This window comes from Dysidea avara, chromosome 15 (genome assembly GCF_963678975.1).
Source record: "Dysidea avara chromosome 15, odDysAvar1.4, whole genome shotgun sequence".
NCBI lineage: Eukaryota > Metazoa > Porifera > Demospongiae > Dictyoceratida > Dysideidae > Dysidea > Dysidea avara.
In genome coordinates this window covers 9,476,598-9,503,392 of record NC_089286.1, presented here as the reverse complement: position 1 = coordinate 9,503,392, position 26,795 = coordinate 9,476,598, and the positions used below count along the sequence as shown (strand labels likewise).

Sequence of the window (26,795 nt, the reverse complement as noted above, 5' to 3'; positions counted from 1 at the left end):
CATAAGGTGGTCAGTATAAAAGGCAGGATGGTTATTCTCCACATGCAGTTAAGCTTGCAGCGAGACTTCAGCAAGAAATTTACCCCTCCCTCCCACACCAGATAGATTGTCTGACAGTACGGGGCTCCAGTGGATAGTTAAGTAACTTTATTATAAGTAATTCCCTCCAAGATATGGTGATAAGTAAGCCAAAACTGGTGAATGAACTGAATCATTAAGAGAAATCTGGTAAATAAGAATAGTAAAGCCCTGTACACCTACCAAAACCCCCCAGGAATCTAGTGGTAATAGGTTAAATACTTTGATCACATTAATGATGGTTTTTAAGATGCTAATTGACTGTCCCATGCTTTACACATCATATAGTTCTCTATATAGCGTTCTGTAAAACATTGTAGCTATTTACATGAAGTAACAGTGTCCTACAGTTTTAATATTTTATTTATTAATGCTTTACTTACAGCACAAGTGCTGAAGGTCTGTAGGACACCTGGTCCTACAGCCTGGTCAAAGACTTTAGCTACTTAAGGTGTGTTCGAAAAGTTGGAGAAAGGAGAAAAAATCAATGAGTGGACCTAGGTAGCCTTGAACCTGCAGCCATCCGACTTACGTTCGAACGCTTACAGGAGTCCACCAGGTGGTCAGGATGTTTTCTCCTTGTTATTTTCATGTAATTATATCCATAGGAATTCTAGAGAGTAACTCATTATCAGTTCCGTACAAAATGGCACTAAAAGGGGTTCATTTCCTACACTACTATAGGGGAGATTTAGCGCCACAAGCACTAAATCTTCCCTACAGTAATGTAGGAGATGAATTATGCTCAACACTAAATCTTCCCTACATTAGTGTAGGAACTATATTGTGCTCCAGGCACTAAATCTTCCCTACATTAGTGTAGGAGATGAATTGTGCTCAACACTAAATCTTCCCTACATTAGTGTAGGAACTATATTGTGCTCCAGGCACTAAATCTTCCCTACATTAGTGTAGGAACTATATTGTGCTCAGGCACTAAATTCTATTGAAGTGATCATAGTGAATTGTTGCTGTTTTAGTTGCAATACTTCAACTGCTTGTACTTTATTTTCCATACAACCTCATAACAGCCTTCTACCTTTGATGCTAAGGCAGTAGTACCCTTTGATTCCTGGTATAACATATTGTAAACATGTGACTATGGGTTATAGTAGTTTACTTAGTTTTAAAAATGAGAGTTTAGTACTTCTTGTAAGTATGCATATTTATTACTATAGCAACTTCTTTGCATATAGGTCTGCTTCTTTCTTGGATACATAATTTAATGTTGCATGGAATCCCATGGTTGATTCTTGCTATGCATATATACATACAAATATAAATGGAGTTACACTTATGGACCTTATCCATGATGTCACAAGACACATAAAGGCCAACATAGTTGGGACAGCAGGATTACGGTTACATAGAAACCATTTAAATTAACTAATACAAATTAGCATTTCATGAAATACTAATTACATAATAATACTAATTACATAATAATTGTAATTACTGCAAAATATGAAATGGTTACTAAGGAACGCTCAACTTGCAATATAGTTAAACCCACAAATGCATGAAGAGAAGTATAGCTTGGTTAACGTGTTTTCAAAGAAAACTAGTCAGCCCTGGTTTTCAGGCACATACTAGCTGGACACACCCTCAATTCCAACTCAAAGTGCTACGCTATTCCTAGTAACTCAGGAAGCTGGTAGTGTAGTTTTGTCATTTTTAAACACCCATAGAACCCACAACAAAACGTTCACAAAGTTTTAGAAAGCTGCCATGCCTAAACTGTGCCTTAGAGCAAGAGCAAAACTTACCTGACTATATAGGCGCTTAATACCGTACACTGGGAAACTTTGACGAATCAAAGTGAATTCGTCAAAATTTGTTTCGTCAACATAAAATAAGTGCCCAGGTTCTTATTGGTGATTTCAAACAATTCGTCAAAGTTTATTTTGTTAACTTTGCCTAAGAGCAGATTCATCAAAGTTTACCCTCGTCAAAGTTTGCCGGTGTACAGTATAGTTCTTATGCTGCCTCCATTTCTAACACATAGACTGCTTTTGACACAAAACCATTAGCTCACATGGGTGCAGACAGACACACATGTACACGCATGTACGTTTCTTTCTGGAAACAATTATAGTAAACCAGGCGTGCGCCCTTGACAGCTTGCAGTGCCAGATGCACGCCTGCAAATTGCACGGGGAACAGTAGGAAAGAACAATCACACCTTGGGCCAAGATGGCAAGCTCTAACCAACAGATATGGTAGTTATAACAAAAATCATAATCAGTCGAAAGGCACCTAGACATTTTTATTGCAATATGTATCTGCTGGTATAGGCTGTAGCTATAATTGTTTAAATAATTTCTTCCATACATGCATGCATAAAGTTATAGACTTTAGCAAAAAAAAAAAATCAAGCAAGTTATGAGTATAAAGTGGTTGTATCCCAGTAACATATTTTAATTAACCACCCAAGGCTGAGACTATGGGTGATAACCTACGATAATACCCTCAAATAAATTCAATTGAGTTATTGTACTAAAACCTTTAGGCAAAATAATCAATATTTTTGATTTAGTCTAGATGCGCCAGTTAGGAAAGAGAGATTTTAATTTCCAATGGTGATGGTATTCGAGACTTCTTGCTTTGTGATGGAAACGGGGAAAAACATTTAGTCTCAAAACATTGCATCAGGTGTTTTCGCATTTCTTTTTGATCATAACAAAGAGTGGCAGGGTCGTCTCCAAACATTAGTGATACGCAAAATGCAATTGCAAAGCAGCCACAGTCTTTGTTTCCCTCTTGAAGTTGAACTTGTGGAATTTTCACAATCCAGTTCCCATATAATGAATGCAGTTGTTCGGCAAGAGTTGAGTTGATGCTTTTAGGTTGAAGAGAATCGTACAAATAAACTACGTTATCTCTGATGTGCGATAATGCTCACAAAAGTGGTGAAAAAAAAGAAAGACTTCTCTTCTGCTTCTTTTATCAATTCTGGTCGTGCATTGTTTAATATTCGTAAGCAGCATGAAGCTGCATGCTAGCAACTGACCAAGGTAGGAGACTGAGTAGCAATGCACTACCTGCTTTTATATGCAACGCTGGGCATACTTGTAAGACTAGCTTTAAAACCAGTACAACTGGATAGTGGACTGGCATTACCAATTGTAAAATACCAACATCTTTCAAGGAGTAAACAGGATACAGAGAAATATTTTTAGCTAATACCAACACCTTTCTCTGCCAGACATGTCAACTAGCATTCAAGGAGTAAACAGGACACAGAGAAATATTTTTAGCTCTAAACAAGGTGGAGTGTTAATAATGAAGTATTATTTTATGAAGTATTATTTTATGCCTACAACAATGTAGGGAATAATTAGTGCTTCTTTGAACAATATTTTGCCTACTACATTGTAGGGAACATTTAGTGCACCTTAGCACTAAATCTTTCCTACATATATGGGCAAGAAATAATATTTGAGTATAGTGCTTCATCCCACATGTATTATAGGGAAGATTTAGTGCTCAGTGGCACTAAATCTTGCCCATATATATAGGAACAAAAGTGCATTTAGTGCCATTTTATCTGGACCCCTCATTATCTCTAAGTACCCCAAGTAGAACCAAATGGACACTAGTTTATTTACTAATGCTTTACAGTACAAGTGCTGAAGGTCTGTAGGACACCTGGTCCTACAGCCTGCTCAAAGACTTTAGTAGCTACTTAAGGTGTGTTTGAAAAGTTGGAGAAAGGAGAAAAAATCCATGACTGGACCTAGGTGGCCTCGAACCTGCAGCCATCCGATTTACGCTCGAACGCTTACAGGAGTCTACCAGGTGATCAGGATGTTTTCTCCTTGTATAAATATATGTGTTCTTGGAGACCTCTGTTGTACGAAGTTTAAGGTGGCAGGGTGAAGTGATGAGAAACAAGGAATCAAGTTTGCCTGGCCTTACACAAAGACCTGTTTTAGAGGAAGTCCTCAAGTAAACCTCACCATGCACTAATGCAAGTCACTTAATTTACACGATTATTATCTATGTTTCTACTAACAAATTATGCACTTGTCAATTTCAAGCCCCACCCCCCCACCCCCGGGCGTCCCCACACCCCAAGTGGGGATTTGACATTGCTTCTTGTCCCCACCCCTGGGGCAATTGACAGTTCTCCAATTCACTGACCGATTTTCGGTAGTTGCATTTCTAAACAATTAAATCGTATATACTCACTATAATTTTACTAGCTACAGGTGTATACCAAGTTAATTTTTAGTCGCATGCATGAAATATGCGTTTATCCTTAAGGTGTTGTCAAATCCCCTACTAGGGGGTGGGGACATAGTGGGGATTTGACGGCCGATTTTGCCCCAGTAGTGGGGAATTTGACACCACGATTCGTCAAATCCCCTGTATTCCCCCACCACCCCCGGGGGTGGGGGGGTGGGGCATGAAATTGACAAGTGCATTAAGGTCACTCACCTCGATGTCACCACTCACCAATGGGCCACCAGCATCTACGGTACAACAAACTACACTCAACATGCCGTAGTCACACAAATCTTGTAGACAAGTGGCTAAAGCTAGTAACGCTCATAAACTCATCATCGATATTGCCTTTTATTTTGATAACCGCCGCACACAATTCAAATTGAAGTGACCTTATCTCGGACCAAGTAGCTTGTGGTAGTAAGTCATGTCTGATGATAGTACGGAGGAAGGTGTAGAGGCTGCTTACACCATAGGATGGCTGGATGTTGTTTTGTTTGTTGGATTTGTGATAGCGTTTGGCGGCGTGGTGTTCTCCCGCTTCTTCCGTAAGAAGCAATCAGAGGATAGAAGTCTTTCGTTGACTGCTGCTGCGTAAGTGAAGATATTTAATTTTATGGATGTTAAGGGACGGTTTCTTGATTTTAAAATGGTATTCTGATTGTAGATGTATTTTTTTTCTGGAGTCGTAAAATCTAAGAATAAAATCTGACCTGATTAAGACTGTATCCCAGGTGAATAGTGATTGCTCTCTACAGCAGAATGTGATATCAGGTGTATGTGATAGCCCAGGCTTTATACAGGCACAATGTGGAGTCTGAAATTTATAAACCTGAAGGCCCAAACTTCACTCATATGCCACTAAGAGCCTGAGGGTTTATACATTTCATGGACTCCACATTGAGCCCGTATAACTGCTTTTACATTACACTCAGATTACTTATCTTGTCCACGGCTGTTTCTGCTGTAGGCTTGGCAAAAGCGGCTGGTTTTCTTGTGATAATACTAGTGCCATGGTAACTACTATGCATGCTCACGTGACAAAATAAGCACCCTCGTTACATCACTGCACATGACAAATGCATACTAACTGGATAAATCTAGATTGTGAGGATATCTTATATTGTGCAAGAAGGCATGGAGAAAAGGTGGAGTATATGAGATTTATTACCCACACAAAACAGCCTAAATAGAGACTAAATGACATTAGTGAAGAGAAACATGGTTGATCAAAAATAATCCTATTGGCCATGGGTACACAATGAACCTGTTGTCATAATCCTGACACTTTGTGAAGGCCTACGAACATTGACTTGAAAAACTAGTGGCTAGTGTCAAATCCTTGTACTCTAAAAGGAGGTTAATTGTATGTATGGGGACTTTTCATTGAAGAGTTTTAATACTATGTAAATCACATGCATACACGAAATCTCTTGGTACAAGAAAACACGTACTGTATCTGCTACTGCAAGAAAACTGACCTGACCTTTGGTACAGTATGTTTCGCATTGTTACAGCATCATGCTAATGATTTAATCAATCAATGTTTTAGCATCAGTAATAGCACTCCTCAAGTCTCGTGGTGGTCCCGCTCCCAAGTGTACTGTAAGAAGGACAAACTGTTGTATAACTGTACGGTATTACAGAAGAGTTTGTTGTTTGTTTATTTAATGCACAGTTGTATGTTGCTGTCTATATTGCTGAATTCTTTGTACTTGTACGTAACATTTATTACAGTAGTTTTGCTATCATTTTTCAGTATTGGAGTGCCAGCTGAGAGTAACATTTTAACATCATATTCAATGTCGTTCTTGGAAAAGATGAAAGTCCAGGTATGTGGTCAAGGTTAAAGCACGTATTGGGCTGTACTATGACCTCGAAGCTAGTATTTGGTTGCTATGAGGTAGTATACATTCTTACAACCCACCATCTGGTGTACTGTAACCACATGACAGCTGTAGCAAGGCATGTGATCCACTGTGCTGGTCAATTTAGGCAGCTGTCCAGCCAATTCAGTTTGGCAGAACATTGTGGAGGACAACAGAAATTTAAGCTCTGGAGTTTAGAGACAAACCAATAGTGAAATTCAAGTGTTGGATACAGTTGTAGATGTAAAGTAAAACTCTATGAACATTGAATTTTTTCCTATTTTGATTTTATATGTTTACCAATATTATTATTATTCATGCGTTGCATGTGTTTACAGAAGAAGAAGGTGGTTGTGTTCTATGGCTCCCAGACGGGGACAGCTGAAGGTTTTGCTGGCAGGCTGGCAAAGGATGCTCGTAGCTTTGGCCTACCCTCCATGGTGTTTGACCCAGAGGATTGTGATGATTGGGTAAGTGTGTGTGTATACCTACCAAGTCACTATAATGCTTGTTCTATAGTGATATGTATTTGTTATATGTAGCACTGCATGTTACTATATCTGCTCTCAAGTGTTTAATGGTGTTCACTAAAGGTGCTGTAATTTCAGTAGACCTGTTTGTATTTGTGACTCCATTAAACTCTCATTGGTCCTAAAGGTAACCCAGCATATTTACTGTAATTCTTGTTTGGCGACAGAATTGGGCTTCATATTTCATGTGGTTTTCTTTGCAGGATGATTTAAAGGGTGTGGCTGACATAGAGGGATCTCTGGTGATCTTTTGCCTAGCAACATATGGGGAAGGAGACCCGACAGACAATGCCACAGAGATGTACAACTGGTTGAAGGATGATAATTATCCACCAGACCTTACTGGACTACGGTACACTGTAAGAAATATGTCTCGAAACCTTTTTTATTGATATTGTGATATTAACATCATTAACGGTTAAGGAAAAAACTAAGCATTCACATGTAAACAAGCCAATCAAATTTGATGTAACCAATTTTGTAAGTAATGGGAAAGGTACTGTAACAATGTTTGGACATCCTTTAATAGTGTTCCTTCTGTGTATAACTTTTATCATCAAAGTAGTTGTATTTTGTAATACTTTGTCACACTGGTTTCCATGGTGATTGTATGTTGTAGGTGTTTGGACTGGGTAATAAGACTTATGAACACTACAACATTTTTGGTCGTAATGTTGATAAGAAGTTGGAAGAGTGTGGAGCTGTGAGGGTGTGTGAACGTGGAGAGGGGGATGATGATGGAAAGTGAGTACAGGTATTGTGTACTATTGAATGTTGTTGGGAAGAGAGGGGGAAGAGCAGTTTGTCATCCTTCTGAAATTGACTCTGTACCTAGCCTGTTGTAATAGCTTTTGTCCCATGCTGTTTTGTAAAGCAAATGCTATTACTGCCTACCTAGCCAATTTTACACAGCATACAGGAACTGTGTGGTGTTGATTTTGAAGCAGCATATTGTAAGCAAGCCATAGAGCCATACACTTGTTGAATTATACAGTACATATATGTATGTACATACGATTGTGTGTATACTTTTGTGTGTATTTCAGTATTGAGGAAGATTTTGTGACATGGAAGGAGAAACTGTGGCCAACCGTATGTGAGTATTTTAAACTGGACATGAATGCTATCGGCAGGTGAGTAGTATAATGTAGGCACATATGTACATTACCAGGTACTGTGTATATACGTAGTGCATACTTGCAATGTGTATAGATAGCACAAAATACCAGTACACAAATTTGTTGCCATCACGTAAGCATCATCCTGTAACAACCAGCTTTAGGTCAGTGTCTGTGTTTGACCAATCAATAATATGGGTCTTGGCAGTACAGCAGTAACAAACAGGGGCAGATATAGGGGGTGGGAGGGGGAATCAAAGGAGGCTTTTGACCCCCCTCCAAATTTTTGTAGTATAGCAAGATCGAGATACTCTAATAGAGCAGTCACTCTAATAAACCAGCCACAGTATTAGAAGCAGTGTGTAGTGATCATGAGTTATGTAAGAATTTTTATGTACTTTATCAGCTATAAATATGTAGTGGGCAGCAATTGTCAGCTAGCTTTTTTTTTGGTTTCACCTTTCCAAATTAGTGCCTCAGTTCATTTTGCCCCCCTTTCTATTAGTCTGGATCCGCCCCTGGTAACAAACTTTGTGGTATCTTGTACAAGTGTGTACTTTATTAATTGTTTGACTGCTCTATTAGATTATATCTTTTTGACAACTTTGGTCCTACAATTACTGGCTGAAACTTCCTTTGCTGTAGCCTCATAGCTCAATTATTTGATCATTGCTAGCACAGTATGAACTAAACGTTTAACAAACAGAAATACAGCTACGAAATGGTACGTGATTATTGCTTCATAGAGCAGTAATATTGACAAGTATCACTATAGTTTTGTACACACACACACACACTGATGTCATATGTAGTATTATGTTATGAAGATATATACAATATTTCACACCACATCTTCCCCATGTCATGTGTGTAGTGCTGGCCGGGACTATGACCTGGTGTTACATGATGATATTTCAATGGATAAAGTGTTTACTGGAGAACCTCACAAGCTACACTCCTATAAGGAACAGAAGAAGTAAGATGGTGTGTGTATGTATATAAGAGGAGCCATCAAATTAAATTGTATGTATTATACAAAGTATCAAAGTACAACCTACTGAACTGTTCTGTACTACAGAGTTGCTCTGTCTTCTTGTGTACATATGTCTAACAAGTTACTTCTTTTTCATTTCCTGTAATTATCTCTTCTGTAACAATAAGATCATGTTTTATTGTGTAGTATTTGCTCCATCTTCATGCTCATGTTGCTATTCACACTAGGCCATACAATGCCAAGAACCCATATCTTGCTCCAGTCAGAGTTAACAGGGAGCTACACAAGGGAGGTGACCGGTCCTGTATGCACATTGAGATGGACATCACCGGCAGTAGCATCAGGTGAGCAACTAGTGTTGTACTGTGGATAATGATGTGTGTGTGTGTACAGTAGTGGAACCTGTTAGTCAGGCTTGAAATGAAGACATGTGTAATCTAGGTAGTTACAGTCCCAAATTTTACCTTACATGCAATCTGACCTGGAAAATCAGGACACCTCGATAATCAGGACACCTTGATAATCAGGACACCTTGATAATCAGGACACCTTGATAATCAGGACACCTTGATAATCATGACACCTTGATAATCAGGACACCTTGATAATCAGGACACCTCGATAATCAGGACACTTGGTTTGTCCCAAGTAGTCTGTAATACAGAAGTTATGGTGAATTGTTTTTGATTCTAGAACCAGCTTTGTTTGTATAAAAATATTTCCATAGGATGTGTTAAGCATATGCAGAAATGTTGTATCAAAAAAACGTACACTCCCATATCACTGTATAATGGTATAGGATGACATCATTACAATATGTCTGTACTAATTAAGTTGAGTTGTACAACATCTTGACCACATCCACACAGCAACATTATACACTGTCCCTGTTTAGGCTATAATGTACATATCCACACATCTTAGTATGTTATCCAGGCTTGTACCACATGTAGTGTTGGTATTACTGTATAATGTGGTTTGGATTTGTTAGTATACTGTTCATAACTAGTGTTAGTTGTTACTGGTACTATCCACTACAGGTACACAGCAGGTGATCATGTTGCCATTTATCCTGAGAATGATGTGGATTTGGTAGAGAGAATTGGAGAACTACTAGAAGTGAACCTGGACCAAGTATTCTCTTTAGTGAACAAGGATGGTGTGTGTAGTGTGTGTGTGTGTGTGTGTGTGTGTGTGTGTGTGTGTGTGTGTGTGTGTGTGTGTGTGTGTGTGTGTGTGTGTGTGTGTGTGTTTGTAGTGTAATGTAATGTAGTGTGTGTGTATGTGTGTGTGTGTGTGTAGTGTAGTGTAATGTAGTGTGTGTGTGTTGTTGTGTGTGTGTGTTGTTGTGTGTGGTGTAGTGTAAGTGTGTGTGTGTGTGTGTGTGTGTGTGTGTTTGTAGTGTAATGTAATGTTGTGTGTGTGTGTGTGTTTGTAGTGTAGTGTAATGTAGTGTGTGTTGTTGTGTGTGGTGTAGTGTGTGTGTGTGTGTGTGTGTGTGTTTGTTTGTAGTGTAGTGTAGTCTAGTGTGGTGTAGCGTGTATGTGTGTGTTTGTAGTGTATTGTGTGTTTGTAGTGTAGTGTGTGTTTGTAGTGTAGTGTGTGTGTGTGTGTGTTTGTAGTGTAGTGTGTGTGTGTGTGTGTGTGTGTGTATGTGTGTGTATGTGCATTTGGAATATAGTATGTCTGTGTGTGCATACATGCGTGTGTGTGTGTGCTTGCTTGCTGCGTACTGTAGTGGGGACTGAAACTTTATACATCTCTGTCACAGACATGTCACATGTCACAGTCCTCCTATGAGAATCTGCTTGAATTTTTGTGTGTGGTGCAGTGTGGCATAAAACTACATATATACAAGTATCACTTCACCTCTCACAGATCAAGCAACAAAGAAGAATCCATTTCCCTGCCCCACTACATATCGCCACGCCCTCCTTCACTACATTGACATCACTAGCTTAGTCAGGACTAACGTACTGAAGGAGTTATCGGAATATTGCTCCGATGAAAAAGATAAGCAACACCTTAACAACATCACAGCTCCTACCGACGAAGGAAAGGTACGTACTACTGTATGTAGTGTGTGTATGATAGCTACAATGATCTATAAAGACATAGCCAGTTTTACAAAGCACACATACATACTACCATTTCCCTACACAGTAAGTAAGGCTCTAAGTTTAAGTTGTGCGGTCTTTTTGTTGAAATTAATTAACCAACCACCTGACCTAGTACAGAATTACGCAACAAAAATGTCTTTGGTGATTGCCATTAATTTAACTGTACAAAAGATGATGGTTGATGTGAAGGAGATAATAACTAATTGAGATATATTCTGTTCTCAGAATAAATGCTTGACCTTATCAACAGTTTACTAGCTATCACTAGTCTAGTAGAGAAAGTTTTAAGTTTCTCCTGTACAAATATTATAAGATGCTGTTCATTATTGTACAGCTAGCCTATTCAGAGTGGATAGTTAAAGACCACAGACATATTGTGGCAGTGTTGGAGGATCTGCCGTCATTGAAGCCACCCATCGACCACCTGGTGGAGTTGTTACCACGACTACAAGTCCGATACTATTCTATCTCATCATCACAAAGAGTAAGAAAGGATGTGCATGTAATATTATTGCATGTGTACTGCTGTGGATATGTTCACTGGAAAATATAGTTTCTTGTAACCTCTAGTCTTGCGTGCTCCATTATTTGTTCCCACCATGATACAATACGCAGTGTATCGTTGTTGTTTTTCTAATAGATGCACGCCAACTCAATACACATCACAGCAGTACTAGTAGACTACACAACAAGAACTGGTAGAAATGTGAAGGGAGTAGCCACCAGCTGGTTGAAGAAGAAGATCCCATCTGATGGTGAGATATCCAGATATTGTCAAATATTAAATACACTTGCAGTACACAACCAAAGTTGTCTGAAATGGGAAAGAATGTTATACATATATGTATTGTCAAGTGGGAGATTGTACTGCATTATTATCCTATTGAGTAGACACAATGTGTACGTATTCAGTGTGTGTGTCAAATACATATACTATGAATCCTATTCTATTTGTGTACACCTGAGAACTAATCCTTGAGCTACAGTAGTAGTAGATGATGATGGTGTGTATTGTACCACATCAGAATAATGGCTATTTGAAATGGGTAGTCTTTATTGATTGTGTCATATTCCCCTCAGGTGACGACTCCCCTGTGGTTCCTATTTATGTCCGCAAGTCCACTCTGAGGCTACCATATCGTTCAACATGTCCTGTGATAATGGTTGGACCAGGTACTGGACTGGCTCCATTCAGAGGGTTCATAGAGGATAGATGTGTCACCAAGAATGAAGGTACTTTTGTTGTATGTATATTGATGTTAGGAGGCTATGTGAGGTTTTTCAGGCATAGAGTGTATGCTCTTTAAAATATACATTGTTATGAGTGTACTAGGGCTGAGCGATACTACCGTTTTAGCGATATATCGCGATATTTTGAAAGTATCGATATCGCGATATTTTGTTATTAACTATCGTGATACCATGCCTGTACATTACTGTCATTAAAATCCATTTGTTATGCTGTACTAGGCTCAAGAATCCTTGTAAGTCATAACCTGGTTACCCCTGCAGAGAGGTGTGAACACCATAACATAACTTCAAAGCATGTGTTACAATAACTGTTACTGTAAACAAGGTTGACAGTGGCTAGTTTGATGCTACTTTTGAAGACTTCCTGCAGGAATACTGAGCAATACACTATGTAGCACCAGCTATGATTGACATATTTGTAAGTATCGTGAACTATCAGTATCGTGAATAGTGGCTTTAGTATTGATCGTGATACTAAAATGGCAGTATCGCTCAGCCCTAGAGTGTACATAGTTTGTTATGAAATTCACTTAAAGAGATCACAGATGTCTAGGTGTGGTGCCAGGCAGAACTTATATTATGAATGTGGACAATACCTACTGGAGAACAGCCGGTTTATAAAATAAACCGGCATTTTGTTCTCTGGGTATAAACAATGCTAGAAAGTAGCCTTATGAAAGCACAACAGTAGGAAGCCAGTAAATAAGGTATCAATGTTTGTTCTCCTAAGTTTTCTCCTAAAAAGTCTGACAAAGTTATTTATCATCAATGCATACAAACTAGTTGACTCCCACAATCAAATGGTAAACATTGGTCATTACGTTATAAATACGTTTTGCTACCTTATAAATGTTGGGGTTGGGTAGACCTACGTAGCACACTATCAATATTATATGTGCTTTATATGGGGCTCTAAAGGGTAGTATGTTTAGGCTCTAGAGGTTAGTATGTTTATATACAGTAAAATAGTTGTGTTGACATACATACACTCCCCTTAACCAATAATGACACTATCGATATTACCGTACAGCAGAATAATTTTCCGGGGGGGGGATTTTGATGAATTCACCATTGTCAAATATTTATAAGGAAAATTTCCAAGAGGCCAATGAAGCACAAGACAAAGCTGAGTGCTGTATTTGCCTCAAGACACTTCCTGAGTCATTTTTTGTACACACAAGCAAGGCGGTGCTTTAAGTGTTATATTGTACTTTCTGGTTGCGTCTGGCTTGGAGCGATTTTCTCTAATACTCAAACCGGTGCAATTTTCGGTGATAAGGATATCAGTAAGTGTTCATATTTGGTGATAAGGATATCAGTGAGTGTTCATATAATTTATTTCTAGTCGTAGAATGAACTACTAGGATTAGTTTGGCTAGTTTTAGCAATTTACAATGTCACGCTGTCTTAGTGGAGTCGTGCTTAAAAAGCTTTGATGATCGGTAAGTGTTTATACAATATATTCCTAGCCATAGAACAAACTCGTAGGATTAGCTTGGCTGGTTTTAGCGATTTACAGTGTGTTGTTTATGTAACATTCCACAAATAAATTCTCTGCATAACTGTACTGTATTTACCCAAGTATGCGGGAGTTTGTAAAAGACGGAATAAGGAGTAGCGGAATAACGGAATAACTCGCATCACAACGAACGGGCATTTATATGGCTTATGCAATGTTAGGGTGATTGTAATGTTACAGCTGTGAACTCATCCTTCGTAGATATCCTTACAATGTAGGGTGATTGCGTGTACTGTTACAGCTGTGAACTACACTGCTTCGTCACTCATAGATGTCCTAGCGAAATGATTACTATACGCTCTTACTACTACTGTATGTAACTAAGCTAGAATATACAATAGTTAGCTATTAGTTTCGTTTTAAGTCTTCATCCTTCCAGTGGAGGGATGAAACGAAACGGCTGTCACACCCCCTTTTGCTTGCGACATTGGTACCATACTTTACATACAGTAGTGGCTAGTAAGAACTATAATCAAATGTAATTTTGCACTTCGTAAGTGGGTACTGTATGTTAAGTATGGTACCAACGTCATGAGCAGCAAAGGGGGCATGGCAGTCGTTTCGTTTCATCCCTCCACTGGAAGGATGAAGACTCGAAAACGAAACTAATAGCTAACTATTGTATATTCTAGCCGGCTTAGTTACATACAGTAGTAGTAAGAGCGTATAGTAATCATTTCGCTAGGACATCTATGAGTGACGAAGCAGTGTAGTTCACAGCTGTAACAGTACACGCAATCACCCTACATTGTAAGGATATCTACGAAGGATGAGTTCACAGCTGTAACAGTACAATCACCCTAACATTGCATAAGCCATATAAATGCCCGTTCGTTGTGATGCGAGTTATTCCGTTATTCCGCTATTCCTTATTCCGTCTTTTACAAACTCCCCAAGTGTGCTGTATTTGCCCAATTAACTGCATAACTGTACTGTATGACTCATACAGTACAGTTATGCAGTTGATTAGTACTGTATGGACAATACGATATGCGGCATTGCTTTGATCCTCTCACACAAAGTACAATATATAGGGCTAGAGGTTAGTATATTTACAGTTGTGTTGGCATACAGACACTCCCCTTAACCAATAATGGAGTGCATTGTAGGCAAGCATGCTGTTGCACTGTAATTGTGTGGGTGACACATAGCAGTGATCTGTGATTTAAGCAGGTCTCTGCTTCTGGAAGATTCTATAAATAAATTCCAGCAAACTAGATACTGAGCAAACGGTTCAATTATCAACTCATAAAGTGATCTGAAGTGATCTGTTGGTCTTACTCTCACTCTCATATCACACGATTTCTGAGTCTAGAAAGTCAGACTAATATTAGAAGAATATTCAATATTCCCAGCACTGGTGTTCTGGTTTGGTACCCCCAGATCTGCGGCCTGAGGAATATCATACAGTACAATAGTAACTGTATAGTAGGGACCACAGAGGAGTAGGTGTGGCCCACGAAATAATATCACCCAAAAACCAGCCTCAATTTTCCCTCATGATGAGGCAGTATTGGTGAGGTAAAACCAAGCCCAAACAAGCTTTCAGATTTACCCGAAACGCTTTCAACAAGTTGCTACGGAATTTTAAAAATTTTTATTCAACATAATTTTCTGCTGACTGAGTAAGTGACTGACTGACTGACTGATGCCTTCAGACAAGCGTAACTCAATAACGGCTAAGGCTACGGGCTTGATTTTTTCACTGTTTGACGTCGTTTCGGCCCGACAGGTGCCTTTTGGCATACTGCAGTACGTACAATGCATTCTTCATGGACTTACCAGTGTCCTCCTTTGTGTCCCATTCATCTTTGCTGACAGGGAAAGGTGTCAATTTGGCGCGAGCATGTGATGGCTTCCCTTCAAAACGGAATCGCCCATATTTTTCATCGTGGCTATTTTGATTGCAGAGGTGCTTTTCAAACAGTTCTTGATTCATACTGCTGTATAACGGGTTGAACATAGCGTACAGCGGAGCACAATGGATACTTCGCTTTTCAGATGATAATTAATATGATTGGGACGCGTGGCACGATTTCTTTCTTGTGGTATACGTGGATTGTAGACGTACTTTTCAAACAGTTCTTGATTTGAAATGCTATGTAACAGGTTGAACATAGCTGACAACGAAGCGTAATGGATACTTCATTTTTCACATGATAATTGATATAGCTGGGGCGCCTGGTGCCTTTTCAGATGCGGTATGCGTGGGTTCACCAGTCATAATGAAATAATTTATAAAAAAAAAAAGTTAACAAACAAGTACACGAAAAAATTTGGAATTTTCATCTAGAGTAGGGACCATAGCACATCGACAAAAAGTACTGAAACAAGTTGGAGTAGTCCATGATATTAAATCACAGTAAAACAATAAGAAGCATTATATCCCTACTGTGCATTTCCATTATAGTATCTTGAGCACAGTAGGGATATAACACTTTTTATTGTTTTACTGTGAGTTATATCATGCACTACTCCAACTTGTTTCAGTACTTTTTATCGATGTGCTATGGTCCCTACTCTAGTTGAAAACTCCAAAATTTTTTGTGTACTTGTTATAATAGAAGTGCATGGTGACCCTCCACTCCCCGTGAAGGTTGATGGATGCTTCGGAGCAATCCAATTAACCTTTTACCTTAATCTACTATATGCAATTTAGTAGTAACAGTACAGGCATGGGGGAGAGAGGGGGGGTGATCGATGTTTGTAATCAGACTACAGTAATCATTATTGAATCAAACATACTTGTACTGTAATCGTAATCTACTAGCGTTTGCTTTCTGCTCTTTGCCTTTCCGTTTATCTTCAATTACGTTGTTGTCTTCTTTTTTCAAAGTGTTAATTTGGATACTTTTCATATTTAGACACTGCAAACTGATTGAAGCACCTAACCTGCTGTAGCTACACTTGTATAGTAGGGTTTGTATTTTTTAAACAAAAAAATTGAAAATCAGTCTCACTTTTGCTTCACAACAACTAGGCTAGGTATAATCACTTGTAGGCCTGAGACATACTGCAGTAGTTAACGCATCATGGACATACTTGTGTACTCCTTGAGATTCATTTCTGTCTCCGCTACCTCGTGCATGTGTGGGTAGCAGCTGTAGTGCATCATTGGATAATTGTGGTAGCTATCACATTTAGAATAGTAGTCATAATTCTGTAGAGATTGAATTGATTACAATTAACTATAATCAAATGTAAAATTTCTAATTTTTCGTTGCCCAGTATACTTTGTATATGTTAAAGCCATGGACATTGTTCAAGTTTATATGTTGGGGTCAAAACGTAGCAAGTTAGACTTGACTAGATTTAACCATTCCTGCTGACTTGTCAATTTCTCCTTCATTCACTTGCATGCTACTGTAAATTCCATTAGCCATTTGATCTGTTTGTTTGAGTGAATTTAGTATGATGCAGTCAATGAAATATTAGTGGTCACATGATCAGTTATCACATAACCACTAGTGAACCACTAAGAGTGGTATTGAATACCACAATGAATTGTGGACATTGTTTGTTACATTATAAATACTTTATCAAAACAGAACTATAGTAGCTGTCATCCAGCAGCTGTCAGCCAGCAGTACAATGGTTACTACACTGTACATGGTAGTAATGTATGGTAGCTACTGCTCTAGTATTCAGTGACTGTTTACTATTGGCCATTCATTACTATTTGGACCATGTAGTATGGACTGGGCACCCATGTTCATTGCCCTGAGTTAGCTGACAACCAGTGGCAATCAGTACGTAGGCGCCTTTCATTGGGTACTCGTCAGGTTGTTCTACTACAACCCTACAAATCTGGATATGGTAACCTGTAAGGTTGGTGGAGTGCTTAGGAGTATCTCACAAACCTTTTGTGTATCTTGTCACTGTGAGTAACTGCTTTTCTGCTGAAGTGCTATTATTCTGACTATCATCTGCTTTTTACATTATTTGTTTTTGTGTTGCTACGCTGTATATCAAATGAGGCAAGCAGATGGTTATGCTGGTATTTTCTTCTAGCCATCTTGTGAGTTTCCTCACTCCATAACCATGGTTAGGATCTTGATACAGGGCTATTGCTTCTTTTCTCTGCTGGCTGTTAGGGGGGGTTATATCATCTAGTTTTACCGTAAGTGTCAGTAAGCTTTGTAATACACCATTAATCGCTGCTCCTTTGCTGTTCCAAGGTTTCTAGTGATACTGCCACGTCCACCATTTTCCCTCTGTAGGTACATATAGCCTTTCTGTTGCAGCACATTTGTGATGGTGCTGATAGCCTTCCTTACCCTTCAGTCTATCATTCCAGTATGTTACCATCATTTACGTAGTTCTGAAGAGTAACAAGCCCCCATACATACATTGGTTGCAAAATCTTTGCATTTTCCACTCAGGGAGGATGGCCATATCTTTTCAAAGCTTGTCCAGAAATTTTAGTCTATTTTGTTGTCTGGTGAGAACAATTGTTCAATCCCCAGATATCAGTATGGTATAGATTTAGTATTCCCACCTTCTTCCAGCACCCCATGCTGTACCACCTAACATGTGGGCTACCCCTAACTATTGCAACCCCAGAACCATCCCTACTGCAGTGGATCCACTTTCTACTATCCTAAAGTTTCTCTTTGCAATATATTGACTTGTTGGATGGTGTATATACACATGAGACATATCAGGAGTTACTGTTTGGTAGATCATCAACTCTTGTTTGTATTGAGTAGTGTCTCATGTATTATAGTTGCCCGTCTGTCCAATTGTGTGTATACACATGTACTGTAGTATGTGGGTAGTGATATTATCATGTTATTGTTGTTACAGGAAAGTTACTGGGTAGTACTACACTGTTCTTTGGCTGCAGACATCAGTCACAAGACTACCTCTATGAGGATGAGTTGACGCAATATGAAAAAGATGAAGTGTTAACTAAACTATTTGTAGCCTTCTCCAGAGATCAGGTGTGTATGTGCCTGTCTGTCTGTTTGTGTGTAGTGTTTGTGTTTATTTGTTTAGTTACAAGTACACACAAAAATATTGGAATTTTCAACTATAGTCTGTTTGTGTTCACCTGAGCCCTCATTTCTTGTTAACAACTCTTGTTACAAGGGTCAGCTGCCCAAACATTTAGTAGTGCTGTGAAGCCCTTTAAATGCTAGAAAAGTTAATCAAAAAAGCGCTTTGATACAGGCAAGAACAAGTGAGTTATGAGGTTCTAAAAATATCCCATACATTTAGTAAGGACGATTCAGGCGCGCAAACATGTTTACAACATGAAAACATGTTTGTTCCAGTACAAAACCATTGGGAGTGAACACATGTTCACCTCTTTGATATTGCTATATTTGGCGGGCTCAGGTGAATGTGTACTGACTATAGAGTAGGGACCATAGCACATCGATAAAAAGTACTGAAACAAGTTGGAGTAGTCCATGATATTTAGTCACAGTAAAACAATAAGAAGTGTCATATCCCTACTCTTTTATACTTGTTTGTTAACTGTTTTTGTAAAATAAATTATTATGACTGGTGAACCCATGCATACCACATCAGGAGATAAAATGGCGCCACTGTCCCAGCAATCAATTATCTTGTAAAAAGTGAAGTATCCATTACGCTTCGTTGTCAGCTATGTTCAACCCATTACACAGCATTACGAACGAATCAAGAGCTGTTCAAAAATCACCTCTGCAATCAAAGTAGCCACTATAAAAAATACGGGCAATTTCTGTTACGAAGAGAGACCATCACGCACTACTGCCAAATCGACACCTTTCACTGCCAGCAAAGATGAATGGGACACAAACACAAAGGAGGACACTGGTAAGTCCTTGAAGAGCCTCAGCCGTTATTGAATTATGCTTGTCTGAAGGCATCAGTTAGTCAGTAGAAAGTTCCGTTTTATAATTTTAAATAATTTCTTAGCAACTTATTGAAAGGATTTCAGGTCAATCTGAAGGCTTGTTTGGGCTAAGTTTTATAGTGTTTCATTGTTGTCAGGGAAGAAGTAAGGCTGGTTTTTGGGTGATGTTTTTATGGGTCACGTCCACGCCTTTGTAGTCCCTACTGTACAGTACTGCATGTATTGTACTGTGTAGTATCAGAGTACATACATTTAAATTATTCCCAATCACAGCTGGAGAAGGTATATGTCCACCATCACATGAAGGAGAATTCAGAATACCTGTTCAACTTATTACACAAGGAGAAAGGATACATATATGTGTGTGGGTGAGTGTTGTGTGTAACTGGTGAGGTTGTGTTGTTCCTTCAATGTTGTTGACAATTTAATGGTATTTGATTTATCCATTAAACCAGAAATCTGATTATAAAATTTTAAAATATGTTTGGTTTTTGCAAAATGCAGTAACCTTTGAAGCATAATTTCTATGATTATGCATAACAAACATACTGTTTGCTATATGCTCAAATTGTTGTATGCATTTTGGAAGTTGTGCGAACTAGAATTTAGAATCATGGTATGGTGAGTTGCTTCACTTATTAACAAGTAATCCTCTGTAGTTACAGTGTTCATTTGAATTTCTCCAAGTAACCCAGTGAATAGATTTCTGATCAATGTGTAATTTTAAGCTAAATGAGTTATGCTATCCAACCTAATGTATTAACATGCACTCCTGTATGGGTTAAAGGGTTGAATGTTGTTTGAGTATAGGATTTACTGAAATAGAAAACCACAATCAAAAGGTTCAGTGTAGCCTATAAAAGCCACACAGTGTACACATTTAGTTATGATGGCCAGTGATGATAACAATTGACCAGTTCTGCTACTGAGTAGACCGTGATGACCACGTGTTCCATCTCTGAGGCCATCACAAAAACAATCAAGTTACTGCACAAGTGTCTAAGTAGCATTGTGCAGTTCATTAAATCTTGCCTACGGATTGATTTCCGCGATTTAACTATTTGAAGAATGCAATTACTGTGAATTCTTTTCAATAGTGCTTAATTCGTGTCGTACCTCCTCTGAGGCAGTGAGGAGAGCAAAGAAATTAAATTGTATGTGTAGTAACTATACTGACAGTGAACTACTGGCACATAAATTTGTAGCCATCACATTGGTCTGAAAATTTTGGAGGATTTGCTATGAACTACATATTTTAACCCTACTCACACATATGTACAAATATGAATGTGTTTCAAATGAAATGGTGACATTGTTTTCTTCTGCCACATTGTAAACAATTGAACATATCTGGGATGTTACAATTTATAGTTGTAACATGGACACAAGTGGTCTGCCTGACATGTCCACACAAAGCACAAGGACTATAACAAATGGACAAGTCCTAAAGATATCTGAGTTTTTGTGAATCACAAGGAATTTACAAGTGTTTTAATGCTATCAAGTTGTTTAAAGACTAATTACAACGTATACTAAAGGCCCAAAGGGGTAAATTTTGTTGTAGCATGGCTAACTTGTGTTATGTGTAATTTGGGATATTTGAAAACATGCTGAAACACTTGTGTATGTTCAACAATACTAGTTCTCTCCTTCAACTAATGTTTCCCAACTTGTGGAGTAGCAAGGATACTGAAACGCCTCCATCTGAATGCTTCTTGTGGAACTCGTGATTATAGTAACATGAGCATCAGTTTATTCCCATAATTGATTTCAGTCTGAGCCTTTATAAAACAAACCAGGTAGTACTGCTACCTTATGAGCTAGAGGACATTATTTAACCACAGGGCATTATACAGATAATGCCTTGATCATAGGATAATATCAGATATGTATACCCAAAAATGTCCTTTGATTTGTCCATGCAAAGTGTTGCATAGATGTTTAAACTATATGAATGAGCAGAAAAGATGATTCTGTATCAGTTTTATCGATTTTAAATCTTACTTTACTCTGTAATAGCACAATTAAGTTGCATATTGTTTAAAACATGCATTATTTTACTTACTATTTTCTACTAAATGGTCTTTGTTAACAGGGATGCACGTAACATGGCTAGAGACGTGCTCAATGCCCTAACAACCATCCTCCAGACACAGGGGGACATGGACGAGGGCCAAGCAGCCTCCTACATCAAGAAACTTCAGAGTGAGAACCGGTTCTTGCAAGATGTGTGGAGCTGAGACTAACTATTTTTAGTGGTCAATTATTATATATATAGTACAATTTTCAATGATAAGCAGGAATGGTGTATTACGTTATTGTTGTTATTATTGTTTGGGGTATCTTTTGTATGCAAAACCTTATGAGTGAACAGTTCAGTATTCACGACAGTTTGTTACAAAAAGTATTAGTTGTAATAGCACAAGCTCTGCATCAATATCATACACAAGTTTTTACGGCAAGCACCAACATTTTTACTGCGTAACTTATCTTAAATGTATTTTGTTATACTGCAGAATGCTTCAAAATGTATTAACTTGCTAGCAGGATTCCTAGCCTGTACAACATTATTTCAATGTATTTTTGTACATATGGTGATGTCACCATACTAGATCACCAGTTAACAAGTTGGCCCTAACACATTATAAACACTTGGTGTAACACATTCAGTAAGTATGAGTGTATATGCTACGTGAACTCTTTGGAATCTGTTTATTCAGTTTGCAGTTTTGATTTGCTATTTTTTTTATCAGCTGCTTCCACAACTGTTAAACTAGTACAGCTACAAATTTCTAGCTACATCTCAGTGGTGTTTTCTAACTGAAATGTGTAATAGTATAATTTTCAACATTTGTTTTGTGACAACTCTTGTTATACAAGTCTAGTGGTGACCAGTCCTGTATGTACATTGAGATGAACATTACCAGTAGTGGCATCAGGTGAGCAACTAGTGTGTACATGTAATGCTTTTTACAATGCAATTTATTTTTCCAATTCGTTTGTACTGTTAGGTGTACATGACTTTTGATTCTTTTATACGCACCTACAGCCTGTTCATACATTCAGTAGTTAATGTATAATGTTAGTATGTTAATATTACTAGTGTCACTTGTTACCAGTGGTATCCACTACAGGTACACAGCTGGTGACGTTCTGCCACACCCTCCTTCATTACATCACCAGCTTAGTCAGGACTACCAGCGTACTGAAGGAGTTATCCAACGAGAAAGACAAGCACCACCCTCAACAACATTGTATCTCCCATTGATGAACAAAAAGTGTGTACTGTACATGAAACAGGAACTCATAAACATTTGCACTTGTGAGCTCCTCAATTACAATTGTATGATTATTCTGCTGCCAATATGTACATATCCTAGTTGTACAATTGCACACACTTTATCTCAAACATTTAACTTACGTACAAAGGGCTTATTATCTCAATGGATATCAGTGTACTTGTTTGTTCACCTTTTGTAACGAGTTATACCTGGTACACCTGTCCATGCCTATTGTCTGAGTTTGGATGTTGGGCCAAAACACAGCAAGTTGGGACTTGACTAGATTCAACCAATCTGCTGACTCCTTCATTCACTTGCGAATACATGCAAAATTTCTATTAGCCGTTTGTTTGCATGGATTTAGTATGATCAAGAGTAAGAGAGAGCCATATACGGCATCAAAAATTAGTACGTCAAGTAGAGAAATTTTTGATGGATGTGCTCATTTTTGATACAGCAATATGGCAGTTGGATACTCTCTCTTCCATTATTTACTCTTGATATGATGCAGTCAATGAATGTTAGTGGTCACATGATCAATTATCACATGACCACTAAGAGTGGTATTGAATACCACAATGAATTGTGGACATTGTTCGTTACATTATAAATACATTTTGTTTACCTATATCACTGGGCAGCTCTGGCTCCCCATTGGCAAGTAGTAATGGGCCCATATTCTCTGCCAAATTTGCGGTCACACTGAAGAGGTGCAAAAAATGGAAAATTTAAGCACTAGAAAAAAAATGCTTGAGCCAAGCAATTAAGTACTCAGAGTAGATTGACTTTTAATTAATAAGAATTACCTGGATGGGTGGAAGGAGGAATCAAGATGTGATCACACAAGATCAAGACCAGAAGTGGATCTTGACTAATTAACTGACAAGCAGAATGCTACAGTTGTGATAAGTAATCACACAATGTACATGATCCAGGAAGGTCAGCTGGGGATGCTTAGGAGTGGTCTCCCATATCATGACCTTTTGTCTTCTTGTATATGTACAACCACTCCCAACATGTAATATCTTTTTCATGTTGTATTTGTTAACCATGATGTCCTTTTGTATTCAACCATTCACATCGTAGTCATCAGTTCTACTAGTGCGGCTGTATCTGCTGCAAACCAGTCCTGTGGTGCACCCTCAGGGATGGCACAGCTGTTATCATCTGTTACCGTCAGTATCTGGTGGCCATCAAGACATCAACAGTCTATGTAATCTCAAAAGTACGTACTTGCAGTATATCAAAATCCGTTTATGAAGCAATATGATGAAGCTGGTGTCTCTGCCGTACAAAGCCTCTGACTTCTGTATCTACTGTAGCAGCTGCACATATACTAGTATATTCCAACAAAGTAGTAGACGATTGCACAAATATAACAAAATTCTTTTGTTCTTAATCAAACTTTTGTTTAAATAGTTTCAGTTCACATTCAGGATTCAAGCAGAGAGTAATAAGGTATTTTGAAACAATGTGAAGGCTCCCTTGAAACATTAATGCTTTGCTGATAACAATGGAAGTTTCCTACTAATGCATTGGTAGTATCATTGTTTTGTTAATCTTACAGTGTCTGAGCTAACTTAGGTCTTCTCTTTAGAAAGTGTTCTATAGAAGCAGGCTGTATTGTTAATGTTCCATATATCCCTCATTTCATGGCCCTCCATCTTCTTCTTGCCAATCGACAGTTGCTTCAGCCCACACCACATTAGAATGCACAGGCTTGTTGTTTATGTCTGAAGATGCTCCCCAACTGAATTATGTTCGTTTTCAGCTGTTACAAATGAGAGAAGGACCTTTGCAGTCAATCCAGTCACAGTGTAAAACTTGGACAATTTTGGTCTAATGTAGGGAGGCTATTATGTAACACTACTGCAAATCAACATCTTGCACTGTCAGCAAAGATAAAAGGAGGATACAGGTAAGTCCATGATGCATTGTACGTACTGTGGTATGTCTAAAGTCATCTGTTGGGCTGAAGCAACGTCGAACAGTGACAAGATCAAGCCTGTAGCCTTAGCCATTATCGAGTTACACTTGTCTGAAGGAATTAGTCGGTCAGTCAATCAGTAGAAATAAACATTATATTTTTTTTTTTCATATAATTTTTGGGCTTGGTTATACTGTACCTATTAGGGGTGAAATTTTTGGTCAGAAAAACCAAACCTTCGTGATACCTAATACAGTACTACCATACTATATGATAAGAAACATTGTGTGTGCGTGTGCGTGTGTGTGTGTGTGTGTGTGTGTGTTTGTGTGTGCTTTAGTTGCCCGTCTGTCCCATTGTGTGTATACACATGTACTGTAGTATGTGGATAGTGATATTATTATCATGTTGTTGTTGTTACAGGAAAGTTACTGGGTAGTACTACACTGTTCTTTGGCTGCAGACATCAGTCACAAGACTACCTCTATGAGGATGAGTTGACGCAATATGAAAAAGATGAAGTGTTAACTAAACTATTTGTAGCCTTCTCCAGAGATCAGGTGTGTACGTGTGTATCTTTGTTTCTGTGTGTGCGTATGTGTGTGTGCGCGCGCGTGTGTGTGCATGTGTGTCACTAGAAAAGCCCAAACCTTTCCATATTATCATACATAACTTTCTCCTTCATATAGTGGTCGCTACCTTTTATGGTGGCTTGTTAAGCAAATAGCCTGGCACCATTTCAAGTAATGAGAAATTATAATTATCACACTTCCTGCCTTCAATGAATACTATATAATCTATCAGGCTTCATTGCTTAAATGTATTCAACAGCTATAACCAACATTCATAACAAGCTCACCTTGCCCTTTCTGTACTAAAATGTTATGCGCCTATCAATGTAATGCCTGACTACCACTAATACAGGCTGAGGATGGGGAAAGGTCGGGGATGGTGGGAGAATTGATCGCTAAATGTCCCCGACATAGTGGGATTTGTCTTCACTAAGAAATTCACTCAGACAGCAAAGGTGTGTGCTTTCAGTTTAGGAAGGAGTGTCTCGGGTGCTATTTACTACGTTCATACCAGAATCTACTCGAACTAACTCATCACTAAACCAACGCCACACGAGCGTACAAATCCCTTCCAAGCCCCAGTATTCCCGGGGTTTGCAGGTCGAGACTTATTCAGGGTTTGCATAGCTAGTACTTCCCCAGTAGGTGGGGAATTGTAATTTTCAGTGATGCAAATCCCCACCTTCCCCCACTTCAGTGGTAGTTGGGGATTACATTGATAGGTGCATTACTGCATTGTAGTTGGCGGGAGCCTCTTAATAATAATCACTCGCTTGCAACAGTCATAGCCACTAATATGCTGCTGACCACCTTATGCAGGTTTTCTGTATAACAGCCACCTGTATATAAAAGCCAGATATATCTAGTCCCAAGGTGACCATTATAGACAGGTTACACTGTAATGACTAAAACTATAGCTGGCAATACATTTCTTAATAAACATGTGTCTATATCTGCTGCTTTTTCTGTCATGGCGCCAATACCAACATACAAAAACTACAGCTGATATATGGTTTTTCCAATAACCTATCTGATTATAAGTGCCCATGCCTTGCATAATGCGTGAAGGTCCAGGTCGGGTGCCCACACTTTCACCTGTGAGACATGTACACCTTCCTGTATGTTTCTAATCCTTCCCCAGGAGGATTTACCTGCACCGACTCTTAGCACCTCAGTATTACACAGGTGTCCTGGTGCTGGTTCACTGGGTAGGCTTGTCCATGTTAGCATGGTAACTGCTAAAGGCTATGCTTAGTGTGTGTGTGTGTGCATGTGTGCGCATGTGTGTGTGTGTTTACTGTATACACATGTATACACCATGTGTTGTACTGTGTAGTATCAGAGTACATACATTAAAATTGTTCCCAATCACAGCCGGAGAAGGTATATGTCCACCATCACATGAAGGAGAATTCAGAATATCTGTTCAGCTTGTTACACAAGGAGAAAAGATACATATGTGTGG

The 26,795-nt window shown here is 38.6% G+C and overlaps 1 protein-coding gene and 1 long non-coding RNA gene across 3 annotated transcripts in view; one reads left to right on the top strand and one right to left on the bottom strand.

Moving 5' to 3' along the window:
- Positions 1-4,885, bottom strand: part of LOC136245363 (uncharacterized) — a 17,469-nt gene extending 12,584 nt beyond the window's left edge. For both annotated transcript variants that reach the window (XR_010695814.1, XR_010695813.1), the window contains exon 1: positions 4,519-4,885. This is a non-coding gene — a long non-coding RNA (uncharacterized lncRNA). The remainder of the gene's footprint in view (positions 1-4,518) is intronic.
- On the top strand, positions 4,653-26,795 carry LOC136245362 (NADPH--cytochrome P450 reductase-like). The gene is made up of 19 exons (XM_066036842.1): positions 4,653-4,899; positions 6,065-6,137; positions 6,512-6,643; positions 6,907-7,062; positions 7,323-7,447; positions 7,750-7,836; positions 8,696-8,797; positions 9,043-9,159; positions 9,856-9,974; positions 10,694-10,875; positions 11,270-11,419; positions 11,576-11,690; positions 12,016-12,168; positions 18,512-18,648; positions 19,824-19,918; positions 21,646-22,489; positions 22,685-22,828; positions 25,182-25,318; positions 26,705-26,795. The coding sequence occupies exons 1-16, from the start codon at positions 4,733-4,735 to the stop codon at positions 21,788-21,790; spliced, it is 2,055 nt and encodes a 684-aa protein (XP_065892914.1). The 5' UTR covers positions 4,653-4,732; the 3' UTR covers positions 21,791-22,489; positions 22,685-22,828; positions 25,182-25,318; positions 26,705-26,795.

Bases quoted from the DNA above. Each gene is read 5' to 3' on its own strand.
- LOC136245362 (XM_066036842.1), top strand. From the start codon at position 4,733: ATGTCTGATGATAGTACGGAGGAAGGTGTAGAGGCTGCTTACACCATA. The intron at 6,138-6,511 runs GTATGTGGTCAA...ATGTGTTTACAG, and splicing joins TGGAAAAGATGAAAGTCCAG to AAGAAGAAGGTGGTTGTGTT. The intron at 10,876-11,269 runs GTACGTACTACT...ATTATTGTACAG, and splicing joins CTCCTACCGACGAAGGAAAG to CTAGCCTATTCAGAGTGGAT.